General features: G+C 44.9%; 1 protein-coding gene across 1 annotated transcript in view; it reads left to right on the top strand.

Annotated features, from left to right (window-relative positions):
- NRGN (neurogranin) overlaps window positions 1-22,179 on the top strand; it is a 35,358-nt gene that overhangs the window by 2,858 nt on the left and 10,321 nt on the right. Inside the window, exon 2 of the mRNA XM_056860695.1 lies at window positions 12,396-12,610. Within this exon, the coding sequence (XP_056716673.1) occupies window positions 12,396-12,602 (207 nt within the window). The 3' untranslated portion in view covers window positions 12,603-12,610. The remainder of the gene's footprint in view (window positions 1-12,395; window positions 12,611-22,179) is intronic.

The following is a 22,179-nucleotide window of genomic DNA, read 5'->3' on the forward strand; positions in this document are numbered from 1 at the left end:
ACACAAAGCCAGCTGGGTGACCTTGGGCTAGTCACACTCTCTCAGCCCCACCTACCTCATAGGGTGTCTGTTGTGGGGAAGGGAAGGGAAGGTGATTGTAAGCTGGTTTGAGTCTCCCTTAAGTGGTAGAGAAAGTCAGCATATAAACACCAACTTCTTCTTCTTCTTCTAAACCTTCAGCTTTATTTCTAGATGAAGAAGAAGAGTTGGTGTTTATATACTGACTTTCTCTACCACTTAAGGGAGACTCAAATCAGCTTACAATCACCTTCTCTTCCCCACAACAGACACCCTGTGAGGTAGGTGGGGCTGAGAGAGTGTGACTAGCCCAAGGTCACCCAGCTGGCTTCATGTGTAGGAGCAGGGAAACAAATCCAGTTCACCAGATTAGCCTCCGCCGCTGATGTGGAGGAGTGGGGAATCAAACTCGCTTCTCCAGATCAGACTCCACTGCTCCAAACCACCGCTCTTAACCACTACACCATGCTGGCTGGTTGGACACAGGTCAGTGAAACAAGGAGGATATCAAGGTTATTCCAATGGCAGGGTAATCAGAGTAGCATCCTTTAAATTATTGAAATAGTAAAGGAAAGGAACAGAGATGAGCCTGCAACATTACTATGCAAAGCCCAAATGAGAACAGAATGACCCCTTTTACAGCAACAGTTATAGGTGATAATGCTATCTTTCTGGCTGACATCTAACACCTGAAATGGGAAAGAAACCCACACTCTTGATTAAATGCTAATTTGGTGGTGGTGGAAAATGTCATTAAGTTAAAACTGATTTACAGCAACCCTGTAGGGTTTTCAAGAGAAGAGATGAACAGAGGCAGTTTGCCATTGCTGCTTCTGCATTGCAAACCCTGGACTTCCTTGGTGGGCTCCCATCTAACTACTAACCAAGGCAAGCCTGCTTCACTTCTGAGATCTGATTAAATTGGGCTAGCCTGGGCCACCCAGGTCAAGGGCAGTGCAAATGTACAGAGTGCCAAATTTGCTGATAAATTCTAGTTTGTTAATTTCAAATAGGAGCCATTTTTTTTTATACCTGCCCCCTCTTGAAGTACTTTTGTTGAGAGATGGTGACAGAGAACAGCAGCAAAGTGTTCCGGGAAACTGAAAAGTTCTTCCACTAGTTTCTGGATGGTACCTTTTAAAATGTTTTGTGTAGCATAGTGGTGGTCAACCTTTCCAATCCTTGGACTCATTGAGCTATAACACCTGATATAAATCATGTGACTTCATAATCCCATGATTTGAAGAGGAGGAACCAGAGCGATGACCTCATTGGAGTCAAGGCTAGGACCATGGACAGCAGCCCGAGAGAACTGAGGGTAGGAAATGCAAGCCGAACATGGGGAGGTATGCCATTGTGAGGAAGAAGCCAAGGGTCAATAGCCATGGAGGCATCCTCTGCACTGACCTTGCCATGCCAAGAGGCAGGAGGTGAATCTCTCCTGCACCTGTGCTAACAGCAGGTCCTTCCAAAAGGCAGAAGAGGAACATGGTGACTCGATAAGGGCTCGCAACCCAACCGGTTGAGCTTGCTACCCAGCTGAGTGTCCTGAGAGCCAGAGTGGTGTAGTGGTTAAGAGCGGTGGTTTGGAGCGGTGGAGTCTGATCTGGAGAACCGGGTTTGATTCCCCACTCCTCCACATGAAGCCAGCTGGGTGACTTTGGGCTAGTCACACTCTCTCAGCCCCACCCACCTCACAGGGTGTCTGTTGTGGGGAGGGGGAGGAGAAGGTAAGTGTAAGCCAGTTTGATTCTTCCTTAAGTGGTAGAGAAAGTCGGCATATAAAAACCAACTCTTATTCTTCTTCTTCAAGGGTAAAGGGATTAAATTTCATGGCTTGGCCTAGCCTGGCATCTTATGATGTGGCAGTGCAGCCTACCTTTCCGCACTTCCAATTTTCCATGCTTCCTTCAGCATCCTGTTTCACACATTACATTTCTTAGGTGTTCACCTAATATTTTTAAGGGTGTACCTAAGGTATAAAATATGACTGGGGAAGGCAGTGGCAAACCACCCCGTAAACAAAGTCTCCAGACTCGCTTTGCATCCGCCCCCTCCCAATTTTTTTTTCATTCTGAGGCTGTTAACAGCAACATTAAGCAGGCTTTCAAAAAGTGGATAAAATCAACAGAAATAGATTGCATAATATTAATTCATTTGCAACGCCCACTTTGAAAATCGAAATGGCCAAGCAGGATAAAATAATGGGATGCTCAGGGCTCTGAGATATTAGAGACCTGCTTTCTAACTCTGGATCTAATATTTACAATGATGTGACTAAACGTCTATGATTATCCAGTAGGTGTAATAACAAAATGAGCCCTGAATCGATGGATCACGTTGGAGGGGGGGGGGTCTTCCTTGCCCTGCATTGTGTTTCTAACTGTGGCAGACCAGATGGGGATTTCGTAAGCAAGGACTCGAAGGAACACGCCTCCCCGGTTGTTCATCCCTAGCTTGCGGAGTTCGCAACAGGACTGTTCCAGAAGTATTGTGTTTAGGGTTGCCAACCTCCACCTGTTAGAGATCAGTTCGCCTGAAGAAAATGGCCACTTTGGCAACTGGACTATATGGCATTGAAGTCCCTCCCCTCCCCAAACCCCTCCCTCCTCAGGCTCCGCCCCAAAAAACCTTCCGCTGGTGGCGAAGAGGGGCCTGGCAACCCTAATCGTGTTTGATACACATATCCATTTTGAATGTGTCTAACCATTTTTAAAGGGCATCTAAGTGAATGGCCCTCAGCACATCTTGTGACGGTGAGTTCCACAAGCCAATCACAGGCTGTACGAAGTCATGCTCTTGCGTCTCTCCTGAAACATCCTGCTAATCCGTAGACCCTTTACCGCCCGGTTTGTTTTGTCTTACTAATGCAGTGAGCGGGCTGGACTGTCCAAAAAGTGCTGGGATAAAATATGGCAGTCTTACCCCATTAATTTTGCTAGTTCCTTTCCTCCCCCACCTACAGGCAGCAAGGTTATGAATCAAAACTGGACCAGGAACCTATCAGCATCACAAAGTCAGCTTTTTGCCTTCCAAAAATAAAAAAAAGGAGTTGTAAATAGTAGGGTGTTAGACTGGTTGTTACCCGCCAAACGGAGATGGGCTTACATAATCACTGCCAGCTGTGTAATATTAATGTGCTCAACATACACGGAAAATGCGATACAATGCAGCCGATGCTTACCATGCAGCACTTTTCAGTTTAAAGGAACCTTAAAATAGCTTCCAGAAATATCAAGCCTCCGAGGATTTGAGATGCATAAAAAAAAGTCTTTTAAAAATCGAGACAGCCATATTTATGTCAAGCGCAGGAGCAACTTCTATGGGTCACAGATCATTTACACTAGTGTAATGACATCAAAGCAATAGGGATTAGTACATGTGATTCTGCCATTGCCTTTAATATCCCCCCATCCAAGGCCCTTTTTGAGCCCAGTTCCGGAGGAGGAGGAGGAGGAGGAGGAGGAGGAGGACAGGAAGAAGAAGAAGCAGAAGAAGAAGAAGAGCTGGTTTTTATATGCTGACTTTCTCTACCACTTAAGGGAGACTCAAACCGGCTAACAACCATCTTCTCTTCCCCTCCCTGCAACAGACACCCTGTGAGTTAGGTGGGGCTGAGAGAGCTCTAAGAGGTGTGACTAGCCCAATGCACAGAATGATATTGGGGACAAACTGCAACCAGCAAGATAGTTTGTGGGTGTGTGTAATATATATGTGTATGTAGGCATGTATGTAAAAGGGTAGTCCAGTTTTAGTATTGATGCTGAAGGCGAAGCAGCAGCAGAAGCTAACAAGAAAAGACAGTCTCATTCCAAAAAAGAATACAAAGGTGCCTACGATATACATTCAGCAAGAGCTGTCATCCCTTCCCCCAAAACGTCTGCATGTATGGATCTGTCAGTAAGTCATTCTGGCAGGTAACCAATTATCCCAATAATCAAATGCATCTCTAAAGCTGTTAATTTATGCTGTGAATTCCAGGGAAGATGTTTCATGTATGCACATCTCCTTTCTAGTGGATACCGTTGGAACTAAGGAAGCTATGTTAAACGACTGAACACTGGGGTGTCATCTTCAGCTTGTCTTCAGCCTGCGACCTTCATCTACAATTCTATCTCCAATTTTCAATCATGCACATTGGCCTTGAATTCTGAATGGCATCTGCAGTGTTATTCTCAGTAGTATTTTTATAGAGTTGTGCATTGATATTTTGGGATTGCATGACAAAATTGTTATTTAGGATCTTCTATATACTTGGTGGCCTCATGGTGCTGTTATTTCTTTACTGTACGTTTCGCAGTTGCAGTACTGCAGTCCAAGTTCTGCTCACGACCTGAGTTCGATCCTGACGGAAGTCGAGTTCAGGTAGCTGGCTCAAGGTTCAGCCTTCCATCCCTCCTAGGTTGGTAAAAACGAGTACCCAGCTTGCTGGGGGTAAAGGGAAGTTGACTGGGGCACTGGCAAACCACCCCATAAAACAAAGTCTGCCTAGTAAACGTCGGGATGTGACGTCACCCCATGGGTCAGGAATGACCCGGTGCTTGCACAGGGGACCTTTACCTTTTAAAATATTGTCGAAGGCTTTCATGGTCAGAGTGCATTGGTTCTTGTAGGTTATCCGGGCTGTGTGACCGTGGTCTTGGTATTTTCTTTCCTGACGTTTCGCCAGCAGATGTGGCCGGCGTCTTCAGAGGAGTAACACTGAACGACAGTGTCTCTCAGTGTCAAGTGTGTAGGAAGAGTAATATATAGTCAGAAAGGGGTTGGGTTTGAGCTGAATCATTGTCCTGCAAAAAGTTTCAAAGGCAATGGGCTAATCATTGTCCTGTAAGTATCAAGATAATGTGCTAATGAGGGTGTGGTATGTTAATAAGGAACCATTGTATCCTGAAGTGATCTGTTAATGTGTGAAATCCAAAGCTAATCTGCATGGCTATTGTGGACTGTAGTCTTTGTTAGTCTGGAGGTTTTCAGGACAGGAAGCCAAGCCTTATTCATTCTTAAACTCTCTTCTTTTCTGTTAAAGTTGTGCTGATGTTTATGAATTTCAATGGCTTCTCTGTGCAATCTGACAAAATAGTTGGTAGAACTGTCCAGTCTTTCAGTGTCTTGGAATAAGACCCTGTGTCCTGTTTGTGTCAGTCCATGTTCAGCCACTGCTGATTTCTCAGGTTGGCCAAGTCTGCAGTATCTTTCATGTTCTTTAAATCCTAGAGCACCACTATGTGGCAGCCATTTTTCTCCAACTCTTCAATTTCCTAGGGATAGAAAATTGGGGGGGGGGAGTACAGGTAACTGGGCCTGGGCAGGTAAATGGGGGCGGGGGTCTGCCATCCACCCAAGCTCAGACTGACGGCAAGATGAATTTATATTGGCAGCATCCTTCCTGTAAGAATAATAAAGTCATAAAGGGGCCTTTTAAACTGACAGGGATCTTCAACCCATGGGCCAGGACTCTTAGGAGGGTGGGTCTCTACAGAACTTACTGTTTTGTATGTCTTTAGTAGGGTTGCCAACCTCCAGGTAGTAGCTCGATATCTCCTGCTATTACAGCTGATCTCCAGCTGATAGAGATCAGTTCACCTGGAGAAAATAGCCACTTTGGCAACTGGACTCTATGGCACTGAAGTCCCTCCCCTCCCCAAACCGCACCCTCCTCAGGCTCCGCTCCAAAAATGTCCAGGTATTTCCCAATCCGGAGCTGGCAACCCTAGCCCTTTAGGGTAGAGAGCAAAGATTCTATATCTCCTGCCTCTCTTCACGTGCATGCTCAAGAGGAGGGGTAGGATGCCGAGGACAGGTCAATCAGTTACAGAAGATATCTCCATGCCTGTGACCCTTCACAAGTTCCTCATTATAGTAAATTGCCAGTGCTCGGCTTGTGTTTCCTGTTATGTGCTTGCAGTTCAGTGACAGCCAGTGTGGTGTAGTGGTTAAGAGCAGCGGATTCTAATCTGGAGAACCGGGTTTGATTCCCCACTCCTCCACGAGTGGCGAACTCTAAGCTGGTGAACTGGGTTGGTTTCCCCACTCCTCAACATGAAGCCTGCAGGGTGACCTTGGGCTACTCACAGTTCTCTTAGAGTTCTCTCAGCCCCAACTACCTCACATGGTGTCTGTTGTGAGCAGAGGAAGGGAAGGAGATTGCAAGCCAGTTTGATTCTCCTTAAAGGGTAGAGAAAGTACCACTTATCCTGGACTCCTTTTGGACTTAGCGTCCCCGGAACATTGAGGGCATGGAAAGTGTGATTATTTTCTTAGTATTTCCCTGTTAGAATATTTTTGGTGGTGTGTATTTCTTTATTCACATAGGAATATTGTTGTATAGAACTATTAGTTGTGTTAGTGTTTGGTGCATATCATCGAATACAGTATATTGCAAATGGATTAATATTTGCTGTGTTTTGTATATCATGAATAAGGTGAAATAGTGAGCTACGTGCTGTTTTTGCTTAGTAACTTCGGTTATTTCCAGCATTGGTTGTTTGTATGTTTTGCTAAGTACCTGGAGGCTGGCAACCCTAAAGCAACTCCACTGACTTCATTGGGCAAAGGAGAGTGTAACACATTACACTGCCTTATACTGAATCAGACCTTTGGGCAATCAAGGTCACTATTGTCTACTCATACTGCCGTGGCAGTCCAAGGTCTTAGGCAGAGGTCTTTCACATTACCTCCTACTGGATCCTTTTAACTGGAGATGCCAGGGATCGAACCTGGGACCTTCAGCATGCCAAGCAGAGGCTCTTTCACTGAGCCGTGGCCCCTCCTCTACTGAGGACTGCACCATCAGTGTTCTGTAATGGGGAAAATAATAAGAGACTGCTTTAGAAAGTATTACCATGCTTCAGATTCTTAGAATGTACACGATAAATGCCGCATATCGTTTATTCATTGGAATCCCTAAAAGTATTGTCGGTCTAGCCCGCTGGCCAGCTTGCTGGTGCAATACACCAACCCCATCTGTAAGATATATCTTCTGTTTTGCCTTTCTGTTACTCTTTTTCTCTCTCTTTTCGCCTCAATCTTGGCAGCTTTCTTTGTTTTGAAGAAGGGGTGGGGCATTGGTTGCAGGGCCACGCATTGGGAAGCCATCAATGCAGCAAACTGGGGATGGCCCCAAAGGTTCCAAGCAGCCAGGAACCTTCCCAGAAAAGCATGGGATGTGGCTGCCCACTCTCTGTTTCAGCTGTCTTTATTATAAGCTATAAAACTTAGACAAATAGGCAGATGATTGGACTAGCCTTCTGTACCCAATAGGCCTTCTGTACCCAATAGGGTTGGTAACCCTCCTGATGGTGTCTGGAGATCTGCTGGAATTACAGCTGATCACCAGATGACAGGGATCAGCTCCCCTGGAGAAAATGGCTACTTTAGAGGGTGGGCTCTATGGCGTTGTAGCCTGCTGAGGTCCCTCGTGATGCCAAACCGTGCCCTTCCCAGGCACTACTGTCGAAATCTCCAGGAATTTCCCAGCCCAGAGGTGGCAGCCCTAGGACCCACCCCAAACAGCTGAGCTCCATCTTTGGACTTCCTTGGACTGTATGCCTAGAATCCCTCAGGGCTCCCTTTCTAGACCCTTGGCTGGGATAGAAGGTGGGATACAAACCTAATAAATAAATAAATAAATTGCAAGATCTGATAGCCCTAATTGCACCCTAAAACAGCAAACAAGGAAGGAAAAAACAAGATGGTGGAAAAAATGCTTTCCAGAGCACAGCTGAGCTTGCTCAGTGTAGCGGTTAAGAGCGGTGGTTTGGAGCGGTGGAGTCTGATCAGGAGAACCGGATTTGTTTCCCCTCTCCTCCACATGAGCAGCAGAGGCTAATCTGGTGAACTGGATTTGTTTCCCCCATTCCTACACACGAAGCCAGCTGGGTGACCTTGGGCAAGTCACACTCTCTCAGCCCCACCTACCTCACAGGGTGTCTGTTGTGGGGAGGGGAAGGGAAGGTGATTGTAAGCCGGTTTGAGTTTCCCTTAAGAGGTAGAGAAAGTCGACATATAAAAACCAACTCTCTCTCTCTCTCTCTCTCTCTCTCTCTCTCTCTCTCTCTCGCATAGCCTGTAACATTTATATTGTTACATAATCCTCATTACTCTGAGCAGTAAAACTTACAGGGGTGGTGCTTACCAGGGCTGATCCCCTTTGGATGGGAAAGCACTGGAAACATATGGAACTATTGTAGTATTGCTTTACTTACAAATGTACAAGCAGAACACTAAGTAGAGACAAAGAAGCATTACTCTGGGATACCAGCTCCCAAATGGGGTTGCTAACCTCCAGTTGGGGTCTGGTGATCTCCTGGAATTGCAACTGATCTCCAGACTACAAAAATTGATTCCCCTGGAGAAAATGGCTGTTTGGGAGAGCGGACTCGATGGCATTGTACCCCAACTTCCCCAGGATCCACCCCCAAATCTCTAGAAATATCCTGATCAGGAGTTGGCAACCCTAATCCCAAGTAGAGAGGTCCTGCATCCCCAAGGTGCATAGGCCAATTCACAGCAACATCTGTCTGCTTCTGTCCCTTCAGCCTTTACAAGCCCTTTTCTCTTCATACAGACCTAACCTTCTGCCTTTCTCCTAAGAGGGAGAGCCTCACTACATCCCAGTCCTGATGGGAATTGACCACAGACATTTCCTGATGTTTAAGATCCATTTATGGTATTCAGTCCTTAACACACACACTCTCCTTCTTTCTAGGTTTGCCAGCTCCGGGTTGGGAAATACCAATGCCATAGAGTCCAATTGCCAAAGTGGCCATTTTCTCCAGGGGAACTGATCTCTGTCGCCTGGAGATCAGTTGTAATAGCGGGAGATCTCTAGCCACCACCTGGAGGTTGGCAACCCTACTTTTTCCTGTCATGTAGGATAAACTCTAACCTGTCCTGACCTGGATGGCTCAGCCTCACCCAATCTTATCAGATCTCAGAAGCTAAGCAGGGGTAGCCCTGGTCAGTACTTGGATGGGAGACCACCAAGGAAGTCCAAGGTTGCTACATGAAAGCAGGCTATCACAAACCACCTCTGAGCGTCTTGTGCCTTGAAAATCCTAGGGGGTTACTGTAAGTCGGCTGCGAACTGCCAACACTTTCCTTCACCAGGATAGACTGATCCACGGTCATTGGAATCCAAGCCTATAAAATTACAAATACCCCTAGCCCAATGAAAGCAATCAGGTTGTATCCTAGTTGTTCCACCCGGGAGAAATAAACATCCAGATCCTCCAGCATTTCAAAGAGGTAAAATAGGATGCCTCTAAGGTTTCCTTTGCAACCCCCACCCCCGCCATCATTAATACACACTGTGCCATTTTCCTTTCTTCCACCATGGGCTCTATTCATATCAAAGCCAATGGGGTATTTGTTCTTTTGGTTCAAAAAAACAATTGCCCTACACTGTGTTACCGGCAGTTCAGCAGTTGCCATGTGTACACAAGCCATGTACAGCATGGTTCTTTTGTGTTTGTGTGCCTGTATTTACCTGCATGGGCTACAGAGACAAAGATACGTCTACTCACCTTGTACAGACCCAGGAGGAGTGAGCAGCCCTTAAGAACAACAACTCTAATGTACATACATACATACATATAACCTTTATTGGCATAAATAGTTATGGTCATGAGATCAGAACTAACAGGTGTTTCATAAAAAGTTACAATCAATTAATATTTAAGATTGAATCTTAACCTTAACCACTTCCACCAAAAACTCTGCTACCTTCACCGTAACCTCAGTCATGAAGTAACTCTAATGATTCGTATTTACAGTATTATAACAGGACATCCTCAGTACTAGTCAAAAATGGAGACAGTGGCTCATCAGGGACAGGGACCAGTAAAGATGGACCCTCTCTGGTCTAGTAGAGTAGAAACGGGCAAAATCAAGTGTGCAGTCAAAGATTTTGGTTACTCAGAGACATTGTAGGAGGAAGAGAAAGGAAGTAGATCAGGAAGGGGCGAAAGAGGAAGGAAGGTCTATGTGTAGGAAGAGGATTGCCACTTGTTGGTAATGGCTTGTATCCTACCAACTTTCTCTACCACTTAAGGAAGAATCAAACCGGCTTACAATCACCCTCCCTTCCCCTCCCCACAACAGAAACCCTGTGAGGTGGGGCTGAGACTGCTGTGACTAGCCCAAGGTCACCCAGCTGGCTCCATGTGTAGGAGTGGGGAATCAAACCCGGTTCTCTAGATTAGAGCCCACTACTCCAAACAACCACTCTTAACCACACCATGCTGGATCCTTCCTTTCAATGGAAGAACCACTGACGTTGGAGGACAGCTCTTTAGACTGGAGGAAAGCTTCAGACTTTGCTGAATGGAGTGATAGGAAGCAGGCCACTGTTTACGTCTCGTTTGTATTTCTAGAGTTCTGGTCAGAAGCAGAAGGCTTCTTAAGGACATAAGAACATAAGAAAGGCCCTACTGGATCAGACTAAGGCCCATCAAGTCCAGCAGTCTGTTCACACAATGGCCAACCAGGTCATTGGAATCTAAGCCTATAAAATCCCCCCCGCCCCATATTCATTGTTGTTGTGAGTTATTTCTCATCAGAATCAAATCCCAATGGAAAACGTGAAATTTTATATGAACGGTGAATCACAGATGACGCATTCACAGTTTTGACAATCCATTTATTGCCATATTAGCAACCTGTTTCCAAACTCCATATATAATTAAAATACCTAAAACGATGAGATGAGTGGCTGCAGGAAATCCTCCTAAGGCGGTGAATGACTGGATTGCATTTGGAATGTAATAAGGATGATGTAGTGGGGTTTGAAAGTGGGTTTTATAGTTTTCAAAGAGAGTACAAGGAAGGCTTAAAAGAGAAAGAGACACAAAAAGTTTAAAGAGAAGTTTAAGTAGAAGGGTCACAAAGTCTTGCTGCCTAGTGGATGATAAATACTAATCAAAAAGGAGTGTGGTGGTGATTGGATGAAACTCCGCTTCTCAGCCACGATTGGGTTCTTTCCAGCAGGAAAGATAGAAGTATCTGAACAAAAGGGCCATAATGTGGTGAACAGCCAGACAGTATCATGCCAGTTTAGAATGAGGAAAGCTTAGGCAGGGAAAGAAACCAGCGGATCACCAGAATCAGGCAAGTACACCAGAATTATTGGTGTATCATGCTGAGAACCCGTAGGCTTGTTTTACAACATGTAATTCTATATGGAAGTGAAAACAAGATGTGAACAAGATGCTTCCAAGGCTGCCAGGTCCCTCTTCACCACCAGCGGGAGGTTTTTGGGGCGGAGCCTGAGGAGGGTGGGGTTTGGGCAGGGAAGGGACTTCAATGCCATAGAGTCCAATTGCCAAAGCGGCCATTCTCTCCCGGTGACCTGATCTCTATCGACTGGAGATCAGTTGTAGTAGCAGAAGATCTGCAGCTAGTACCTGGAGGTTGGCAACCTTATGTTTATGTTTAAAGAACAGGCCGTTGAGTCACACTTGAATCATGGCGAACTCATCCACAGAGCATTCCAGGCCAGAGATGAGCAGAGGGGTGGTTTGCCGTCGACCTTTTCTGCAAAGCAACCTCCGTCTTCCTCAATGGTCTCCCAGCCAAGTACTACCTGGGGTCAACCCAGCTTAGCTCACAAGCTCTGAACAGACAGGGCTAACCTGGGCTATTAAGCTGCTGGCTGATGTTTTTACCAAGACGCTAAGAAATAAATTTATACAATATTTACTTTTGCACATCCCTTAAGACATTGCTTTGGATGTATGTGTGTGTGTTTTAAATATTTATGTATATTTGAACACAGGAAGCTGCCTTATACTGAATCAGACCCTTGGTCCATCAAAGTCAGTATTGTCTACTCAGACCGGCAGCTGCTCTCCGGGATCTCAGGCAGGGGTCTTTCCCATCACCTACTTACCTAGTCCCTTTAACTGAAGGATTGAACCTGGGGCCTTCTGCATACCAAGCAGAGGCTCCACCACTGAGCCACAGCCCCTCCCACTCCCAACTTGTACAGAGGTATATGATACATCCTTATACTTTGCATTAAAATCTATCCTCAAATATTATCATTTTTTAGCATAGCAAACACGCAGAAAAGTACCAATCAAGGAGCTACATTTCAGGGATCCCATTGACATATTAGTCACAAATTCAACACAGTCTAATCACAAGTGGGTCTACATCGGGTGCAAATCAGTACTTTACTGCCAAATGGTATCCATCGTCTCCTCCTACCCTCATGCATTCTATTCTGTCTGCTTTTTTAGCCATACCTTCTAACATGACTCCTCCACCAATCTCTTGCTGTTTGGGCTTCCCAAAAGAAGCTCGCTGGGAGTATGTAGGATGAACCCGACAGTACATGGCCTCCAACGTTGACTCTGGCATCTTCTTTTTTGTTCCAGGAAGGGGCTTGCACCAAGCTGGACGAAGACATCTTGGACATTCCCCTGGATGACCCAGGTGCCAACGCGGCTGCGGCCAAGATCCAGGCCAGTTTCCGTGGTCATATGACTCGGAAGAAGATTAAAGGGGGTGAAAGGGAGCGCAAGAGGAAGGACCCGGAGTGTACGAGCAGCACCCGTGCAGGGGACCTACGCAACGGAGATTAAGCAGATGGGTAAGAATTCTACCCCCGTCCATGTTTGCTTGTTTTCAGGAGGTGACAAGCATCTGGACTAAGACATCTTCCTGACATCTGGAATAAGAACATATAGAAGATTAGTCCTATTGAGGCAAAATATTATTATTAGAACTTGATAGGAATGAACTTTGTAATACTTACCAGGTATATGCTTGATATATACCTGTTGGGATATGTGATTTGACCTCACTAGTTGGTTTATTATTATTGTATAATTCACACAGTTATACAGTCTTTTGTAAGAATACAGTGAGTAGAATTACTGCTTAATATCTGTTTATATTGAAATCTTATATTTAAAAAGGTTGTGTCTGTGGCGTTTTGGCAGCAACTATTTTGTACAGAGAAGTGTCTATTTTGGCTAAGTACCTGGAGGTTGGCAACCCTAGAAGGGAGGGACTTCAATGCCATAGAGTCCAATGGCCAAAGTGGCCATTTTCTCTAGGTGAACTGATCTCTATCGGCTGGAGATCAGTTGTAATAGTGGTAGATCTCCAGCTACTATCTGGAGGTTGGCAACCCTAGTGAGCATAACTGCCTTGGAAACATTTATGCCTTTAGAAGGGTATTGTCCTTTGTGAAGTAGGAACTGGTAACTGAAGGCTAGTGTCTGGTTTGGGGTCTTCATGTGGTGGTTGCGCCCACATGGTAGCTGTCCTCACAAGGTAAGCTCATCGTGTGGAGTGCGGAGGAGACCATTTTCACTATACCACTGCTAGAGTTGCCAGCTTTTGATGTCACCAGTCTGTCGCAGGGAATCTAGGCCTGCAGCGAAAAGGCAAACTTAGTCGATTGCCAAAGGGCTTATTGCATAATCAGGTTCATTTATAAAATTAATTTTTAGAAAAATAAAAAATAGATATCATTTGCAAAAGAGAGATGGGGGAGAGAGAGAGAACAGTGAAAATACACCACTATTACATGAATACCTTCACACATTACAATCAATATTATGCAGCTTTTCAACATTTCCTTCCTCTTATGCTAAAATTCCTATTACAGTTAATAACACAAAGTCGGGTTAGCCAGCATGGTGTAGTGGTTAAGAGTGGTGGTTTGGAGTGGTTGACTCAAATCTGGAGAACCGGGTTTGATTCCCCACTCCTCCACATGAGCGGCCGAGTCTAATCTGGTAAACTGGATTTGTTTCCCCACTTCTCCACATGAAGCCACCTGGGTGACCTTGGGCTAGTCACACCTCTTAGAGCTCTCTCAGCCCCACCTAACTCACAGGGTGTCTGTTGCAGGGAGGGGAAACAAAGGTGGTTGTTAGCTGGTTTGATTCTTCCTTAAGTGGTAGAGAAAGTCAGCATATAAAAACCAACTCTTCTTCTTCTTCTTCACCTTCAGCTTTATGATTTTATTTAAAGCATTTATAGGTATTCCCTACCTTTCCTTCAGTATTGGTACCCAGTTTTAGTATATTCAACACAACCAGAAACGTTTTGTTCAGTAGATCCAACTAATACCTGTGGACATAGATATTCTTATTGACAAACAATTATCCTCTAACTTATGGATTGTCCATGATCCTCTATAAAAATATTTAGCCCCCATCAACCTTGTTATGATTACTACTATTAGTTTATCTTAGGGGTCCCCAACCCTGTTGAGCCTGCGGGCATTTTTGTGATTTTAAGAAAGGGTAATGGATAGATAGATATTTATTGATACGGTCTGTCTGACCAGCCAAAGGTTAATATATAAAATTATCTGACTTAATAAAACTGGAAAACTAATATAAATTACAAAACTAGATAACAGTTTAATGATATTAAAATGTAAAATATTAAAACAAATCACAAGAATTAACTTGACATTTTTCCATTCTATTTTTGCAAGTTTTAATTGCGATGGCACAAAATTTGGCAGGTAATGGGTAGAACCACAAGAATGACTGCAGTGGAGGGTAGAGCCAATCACAAAATGGCTACCATGTGGGCAGGATCTGTTTGGAAAAGAGATTCTTTTATTTCCATTTCCAAAGGCAGGGGCCCTCCAGGAGAGGTTGTGTATGCAGCCAAGGCAAGGACGAGCAAACCAAAGCTTCCAGTTTTTTCCCTTTTTCAAGATTTTTTGGGTTTTATCCCCAAGATACAAGAAGCAAGGGGGCAAGAAACAAATTGACAGGTGCCACGGTGCCCGCTGGTCATTGGTTTATCCATTCACAATGCATGCTAGGTTTTATTAGGCCATTCTTCCGTTCTAAGTTTTGCAAGTTTTTGCAACTCACATGTTGGCAGTAGCTAATAAATTACCAATTACCCTTCTGTATTTCTTCCTGCACAATGCATTAGTTTAATGGTCATCATGATAACCTCTTATTATTCTGCACAACAGCTTCAGAGTGAGTATGATAAATGAAATGCCACCGCGTATGTTGCATGTTCCTGCAGAACAGCATCTCCTTGATTAGGTTGCCTTTTTTCGAGAGAGAAAATTGGTGTTTGCTGCTTCCCCGCGTATTTCTGAAATTAAAGACAGGGCTGGCTGAAGTTGGTTCTGAAAGCCGTCGCTTAAAATAGGGACAGGAATCCATCCATAATTAGTTCCCCACAACTTATGAACAGAGCTTCAAAAATAATGAGCCATCCATATACATTTTGGACAGGTACTCTGTTTAACCATGTTCTTTTCCAGACATTTGCAGTGGCTCAAGAAAAGCCATTGGTCTGCAAGGGAAGCTCCCCAGAGGGTGTTTTTTTCCCCAAGGTAAATAGCAACTTCCCTCATTCTCTGTTCAAGATAGTGACTAAGAGCCAGTGTGGTATAGTGGTTAAGAGCAGTGGTTTGGAGCAGTGGAGTCTGATCTGGAGAACCGGGTTTGATTCCCCACTCCTCCACATGAGTGGCGGAGGCCACTCGGGTGAACTGGATTTGTTTTCCCACTCCTACACACGAAGCCAGCTGGGTGACCTTGGGCAAGTTACAGCTCTGTTAGAGCTCTCTCAGCCTTACCTACCTCACAGGGTGTCTGTTGTGGGGAGGGGAAAGGAAGGTGATTGTAAGACGGTTTGAGTCTCCCTTAAGTGATAGAGAAAGTTGGCATATAAAAACTAACTCCTCCTCCTCCTTCTTCGAGTTCTGTATTTACAAAGATGAACAGTTCCGGGGAACTCAGTGACCTTCCATGCGCTTCATAAAAGTGGATTCACCGCCTTGTTCTCTTCCCCAAGCTCATCGCCCCCTTTATGTTTACCCTCTTCACCGCTCACGTCCCTTTGGAAAGAGCGGCGAGATGTTCCATCACTCAGATGAGCCAGATGTTTCACCAGTGGCTGCCTGGCATCCCAGTCTCCCCCCCTCCCCCAAGGCAGCTTTTTGCTTCTTTTAGCAAGTTATCATCAGCCTGTCTTCCCATCTTCAGCAGCACGGTGAATTTTCTCCCGCTGAGACAGTAGCTGGGTGGGCTTTCTGCCTACGGATAGTGAGAAAGGGAGGAGAGGATGGGTGTGTGTGTGTGTGCAGAGCAAGATGAGATTGAAGCAGAAACAGGCAAGCAAAAGTGGGTCAGAGCAAGTCTCTGGAGCAGCCTGCCCTCCACAGGTCTAGAATTGAGGACAGAGAACGAAATTGGACTGACTGCATTGCAATGGTATCCCATCCGTGCCTGCTTCGATGTATTTCTTGGTACTCCAACTCTTGAGAGCCAGAGTGGTATAGTGGTTAAGAGAGGTGGTTTGGAGCGGTGGAGTCTGATCTGGAGAACCAGGTTTGATTCCCTACTCCTCCACATGAGCAGCGGAGGCTAATCTGGTGAACTGGATTTTGTTTCCCCACTCTTACACATGAAGCCAGCTGGGTGACCTTGGGCAAGTTACAGCTCTGTTAGAGCTCTCTCAACCTTACCTACCTCACAGGATGTCTGTTGTGAGGAGAGGAAGGGAAGGTGATTGTAAGCCGGTTTGAGTCTTCCTTAAGTGGTAGAGAAAGTCGGCATATAAAAACCAGCTCTTCTTCTTCCTTTCCCCGCCCAATATTTTCTGTTTCAGTACTGGGGCATCCAATCTATATGCAGATGGGAATTACTGAGACGGTGCAGCATTTCACAATTATGCGTTGACAACACTTTATATAGGTTCGTTCCTCCCGAAAGCTAGATGCTGGCATGTCTGAGAAGGTGGCTTTAGGCCTTTAGCAATGGGCAAGAGAAGCGTCAAAAGTATAGGATTTCTGCAGCTGGATATGAACACTGAGAAGGTAGGAACACATGTGGATATAAACACTGTGGGGATATAAATAAGTAAAAAATACATTGTGACTAGTTCTTTTGGCCTGCAATGAGAACCTTTCAAACATGGAGTAAAGCTTGGGATGTGGGTGTGAGTAGCATTTACTACTGTTGTAACCGGGGAACTCAAATCCTCTCTTTGCCCTGGCTGGTGGGAGCAGAATGCCAGCAGAAAACTACAAATTGTGCTTACTTTGCATAATTCATTCCAGGTGCCAATTTGGATTTCTCTGAAGGCCTTCCCCTAGGGAATCTTGCCAAAACAGTCAGACACGATGATTCTTGACATCCCTTCCTATTCAATTTGAGGAAGACAGTTGCTGTGCAGGCTTGCTAGGTAGAGGTCGGGAAACTCCTCCGTATTTTTCCTTCCCTGCCTCTTGTGCTCAGCCAGGTTGGTTTTGTGTGGCTTACTCTAAGGTGGGTTTTTGTGTTGATGTAACATAAAATTAGCAGTGTGTCAGGCTGCAATTGTTATGGCAGGACAGAACCAAACTTGGATCTATCTCTGCTGCTCTTTGTGTTTCTATAGCCACGTGTGGGACCAGTGCTTTAAAAATTTAAAAATATGGTGAGTTCAGCCCAACCAAATGCGGGGTTTATTTCCTGCAACAACTACCATTTGTTTATTTATTTAGCCATTTACACCCCACTTTTCTCACCAATGAGGACCCAAAGTGGCTTAAATACTCTTCCCTATCCTCGCAACAACAACCCTGTGAGTTGGCTAGGCTGAGAGAGAATCACTGTCCCAATGAGCTTCGATGGAAGAGTGGAGATTTGAACCTGGGTTTCTCAGATGCTAGACTGGCACTCTACCACTACGCCATGCTGGTTTGCATGGTGAGAAATTGTCTATCCAGTGAGAAACTGAAGGAAATGATGTGGCCGCTGCATGAGATGAAACGTTCTCCCTGGATCAAACTGCATGGCAGGAGAAATTGTTCAGACGTTGTTTCTTCTACCCGCTAAGTGCTGGTGGGGTGTGAAGCACCCTTCCTGAACTCCTCCCTGCAAGTTGCTGGAAAAGCTTGAACCACCAAAGGGTCACACTCATGCTGCATTCAGACATCAATCTCCCCTCTTCTTGGGGTTTATAAATCATGGTTCGATCAAGCACCAGTTAGCTGTATCATCTGGATGCAGACCATTTAGTTGGCACCAAAAGCAGATTTCAAACTAGGGTTTCTAGCTGGTTTGCCAACCACAGCTTGTACTATTTATGTCTTGCTTTTCTCTCCAACGGGGATCCAAAGCAGTTTCTAACAACATTCTTTCCTACTCCATTATATCCTGACGCAACATCCTTATGAGGTAGGTTAGGCTTGGGGAGACTGACTGACCCAGGTAGGATTGCCAGGTCCCTCTTTGCCACCGGCGGGAGATTTTGGGGGTGGAGCCTGAGGAAGGCAGGGTTTGGGGAGGGGAGGGACTTCAATGCCATGGAGTCCAATTGACAAAGCGGTCATTTTCTCCAGGTGAACTGATCTGTCACCTGGGGATCAGTTGTAATAGCAGAAGATCTCCAGCTAATACCTGGAGATTGGCAACCTTAGACCCAGGGTCATCTGACATTGCTATCGAGCTTCCACAACAAGCTGGGGCTTCAACCTGGATGTCCCAGAGCCTAATCTGACACTAACCACTACGCCACGCTATCGAGTGGGTTGGATGGAGAGCAGCACAAGAAAACCGGCGGGCTCCCAGTTCACATGAGTGGAACGGAACCTCCAGAGAGAAATTTGCCCAGGATTTTGAATCTGTTCTTCCGAAGCGATTGTGGAAAGCCACTGAGCTTCAAGGGAACGGGCTTATCCATTAAAAGCAAATTGTTCTGAATAGTTATTAGCTCAGTGGGTGGCCACTTTTCTTCCTCCCACCACTCTGGGTAAGCTGAGCTGGGACACCAGCGGGGAGAGGCAATTAATGAACCCCATGATGCCATCCAAAGGCACGTTTTCGAGTTAGGATTCTCAGGCAGGCTGTTACATCGAGACAAATTAAAGGGCATTGCATGTGCCAAGCGGTACATATTGGGTATGCTTATTCTCCCCCAATCTCCCCCTTAGAATTAAGCATTGTGTAGCCACCAAAGATAAAAGAAGGGTTATGGGTTTTCAGGATCTTGCCCCTGCAAAGTCTTCTGATAATCCTCTCCAAAACTTCCTTCTATGAGAAAAGCTACAATTTAATTCCAAAACATAGCATTTCAAATGCAAACAAATATGCAAATGTGATTAATTCCTTTTGAGGCAGATAAATTAAATTAACAAGCTCATTATTGTTACTATCATACTAATTCCTGCACATAAATGGTTCAAGAACTTCAGAATCAACCATCTGTTCTTAAAAAGAAAAAAGAGGAAGCTTTAACCATTTTTATACTGTCAGCTGCCTAAAACTAGTAGAGGAAAATATGTAATGGATAGGCAGCCCACCCTATAGATGGCTATGTGTGCAGATTGGGGAACATTTTCATATCTATGTATGCAGAATGGCAATCATTTTCATGTGATAAGAAAATCACTTGATTAGCTCCCCTGAATCTTGGATAAATGTTAGCACTGATCGTAATTAGTTTGGTTCACCAGGGAGGTCAGATATATATATTTGACCTCCCTGGTGAAACAAATTAATTGTGCGAGTTCCTGAAAATGTTTACCCAAGTGAGTGGGGAATATGCATAGATATAAAATATATATTAACCGATGATGGCTGGAGTACTGATGATCTGGCTCAGTTAGAGCACATTAGTTCACACAGTTCACAGGTGACAGAACATGTGAAGGTTATAGCAGAGTTATGCCATTCTAAGCCCGTTAACGTCAATGTACTTATCAGGGGATAACTTTGTTTAGGATTGCACTGCCAATCAACTTGCTTACAGAACATTCAATCTGTTTTAAAACTAGGCTCCTATGCATTTAAGATTGAAACTGCATGTCAGTAATCGACAGATGCTGAATGTCAGCACAAGAGTCTATGGTGACTGGTGTGTGCACCCTTATTTGGGAGTAAGTTCCATTGAACTCAGTGGGAAATGCTGCCAAGTAAACATGCACAGGAACATCAAGCTGTAAGCAAACTGTTTTAGGAGCATCAAAATTAGTTTAGGCATCACTTCCCATGGTGTATACATATTACTTTTATCCCATTTTTGTCTCTGGTAAACAGGTGTTGCAGGTTTTTGAAAGATACAACCTGCAAGACCTGTTTAGCTAGAAGCAACAGGGGGATGAGCGGGCACATCATGCAAATCAATCCCTCTTTCAAACCATTTTTGACTGTCTAGAATGTCCCCCCTCCAGCATATAAGAGTCTCCTTCCTGTAGGAAACTGTTGATGTAAAGCATTGCCAGAAGTTGCCCTCTCTTTCCTGTGCAACCGTACTTCCCCCTTGCAAATATTAGTGGCCACACGCCCAATCCATCTTGTGAATGCTACTTACATATGCAAACATAGAGCTTTCTCCAGAAAGCCATTTGCACACCAAATTATGGAAACAGCCTTGCGGTGAAGGAAAAATCCTTTAAAAAGGGGGGGGGGCTTATGACAAATTAAAGATGTTATTTGATGTAAAAAGAAAGTGAGAGGGAGAAAGAGATTTCTTTCATCTTTTTTTTTAAAAAAAAACTGTCCTAGAACCAACTTTGCTAATGAGTTGTATGTTGCTTACACACTGGGGACAGTGAGTCACAGTAGAAAGAATGTCTTTCCACATTTCCATAGGAAGACTTTAATATATCAGCATGAATTATTGACCAATGAAACTCTGCATTTAGGGACGAAGGGAGGGGGGAAAGACTCAACTAGCTTCTGAGTTAGGTTAAGTAGTTCCATCACTGAGACCCTACCTACAGACTGCTGGACTTGATGGACCTTGGTCTGATCCAGCAGGGCCTTTCTTATGTTCTTATGTTGTAGTTCTCAACAGGTTGGAACCAAACTAAAAATTTCATTCACCAAAGGCGGAACAGAACTTTCCTGCCCCCATTCTTTCTGCAGGCCATTGGTCTCCCCAAAATGCTGCTCCTGGGGGACTGGGGACCCTCTGGAATGGGGCAACACAGGGGTTTGGAGCAGGAAGAGGGAATTGGTAGAAATGACCCTTCCCTTCCCATTAGTGGGAAATTTAGTCCCAATCCAACCCATTATTAGTTAGTGATTTTATATCCTGCCTTTCTGTGCCAAAAGCGGACACCCAAAACAGCTATCGATAACAACAATAGAACTAGGGTTGCCAGGTCCCTCTTCACCACTAGCGGGAGGTTTTTGGGGCGGAGCCTGAGGAGGGTGGGGTTTGGGGAGTCCAAAGGCCATAGAGTCCAATTGCCAAAGAGGCCATTTTCTCCAGGTGAACTGATCTCTATCTGCTGGAGATCAGTTGTAATAGCAGGCAATCTCCAGCTAGTACCTGGAGGCTGGCAACCCTAAATAGAACTTATCCAATAATAAATGCAGCAAAGTCAGAAGTCATCAATCAAAACCAGCAATATCAGAATTTTGGGATAACACATTGAACAATCCCTCTTAAAAGACTTCTGGAAGAAATCTATCTTCAGATCACTCCAGAAGGCCTGCAACAAAGATGCCAATCACACTTCTAGGGGATGTAGCCCAGGTAGGGTTGCCAGCCTCCAGGTAATAGCTGGAGATCTCCTGCTATTACAACTGATCTCCAGCCGATACAGATCAGATCACCTGGAGAAAATGGCCGCTTTAGCAATTGGACTCTATGGCATTGAAGTCCCTCCCTTCCCCAAACCACACCCTCCTCAGGCTCCGCCCCAAAACCATCCCATTGGTGGTGAAGAGCGGCGGGGCAACCCTAAGCTGAGAAACCATTTCGCTAATTAAAGAACAGGGATCTGGGTCTTCTTGAATCTGCAATGAGCCTTGCTTTGAAGGGGTGATATTTGCTTTTTAAAAAGTCCTCACCCTGGAAGCTTGCTGAGGGAATTTCATCCAGTTGCTCAGCTTAAATCTGCCTCACAGGGTTGTTGTTGAGAGGATGAAATGGAGGAGATGTAAATGATGTCAGCTGCTTTATGTCTCCGTCGGGGAGAAAAGTAGGATATAAATAGTGAAATAAAACTCTTCCCTCATTGTAGAGCGAACTATGTATATGCTATTGCTTTTCCGCCACAAAGTAATAGACACGGGGAGAGAAGAACTTTCATTGATGATTACTTTGGTTTGTTTTTCCGGACCCAAACAGGCTTTTGCGAGCTCCCCCAAAGTAGAACTGATGAAGAGTCACAGCTGTATGTCCTAGTTTATGTGGCAAGCGAACCCTACACACTGGTAGTTATCA

Source organism: Euleptes europaea, chromosome 14 (assembly GCF_029931775.1).
Source record: "Euleptes europaea isolate rEulEur1 chromosome 14, rEulEur1.hap1, whole genome shotgun sequence".
Taxonomy (NCBI): domain Eukaryota; kingdom Metazoa; phylum Chordata; class Lepidosauria; order Squamata; family Sphaerodactylidae; genus Euleptes; species Euleptes europaea.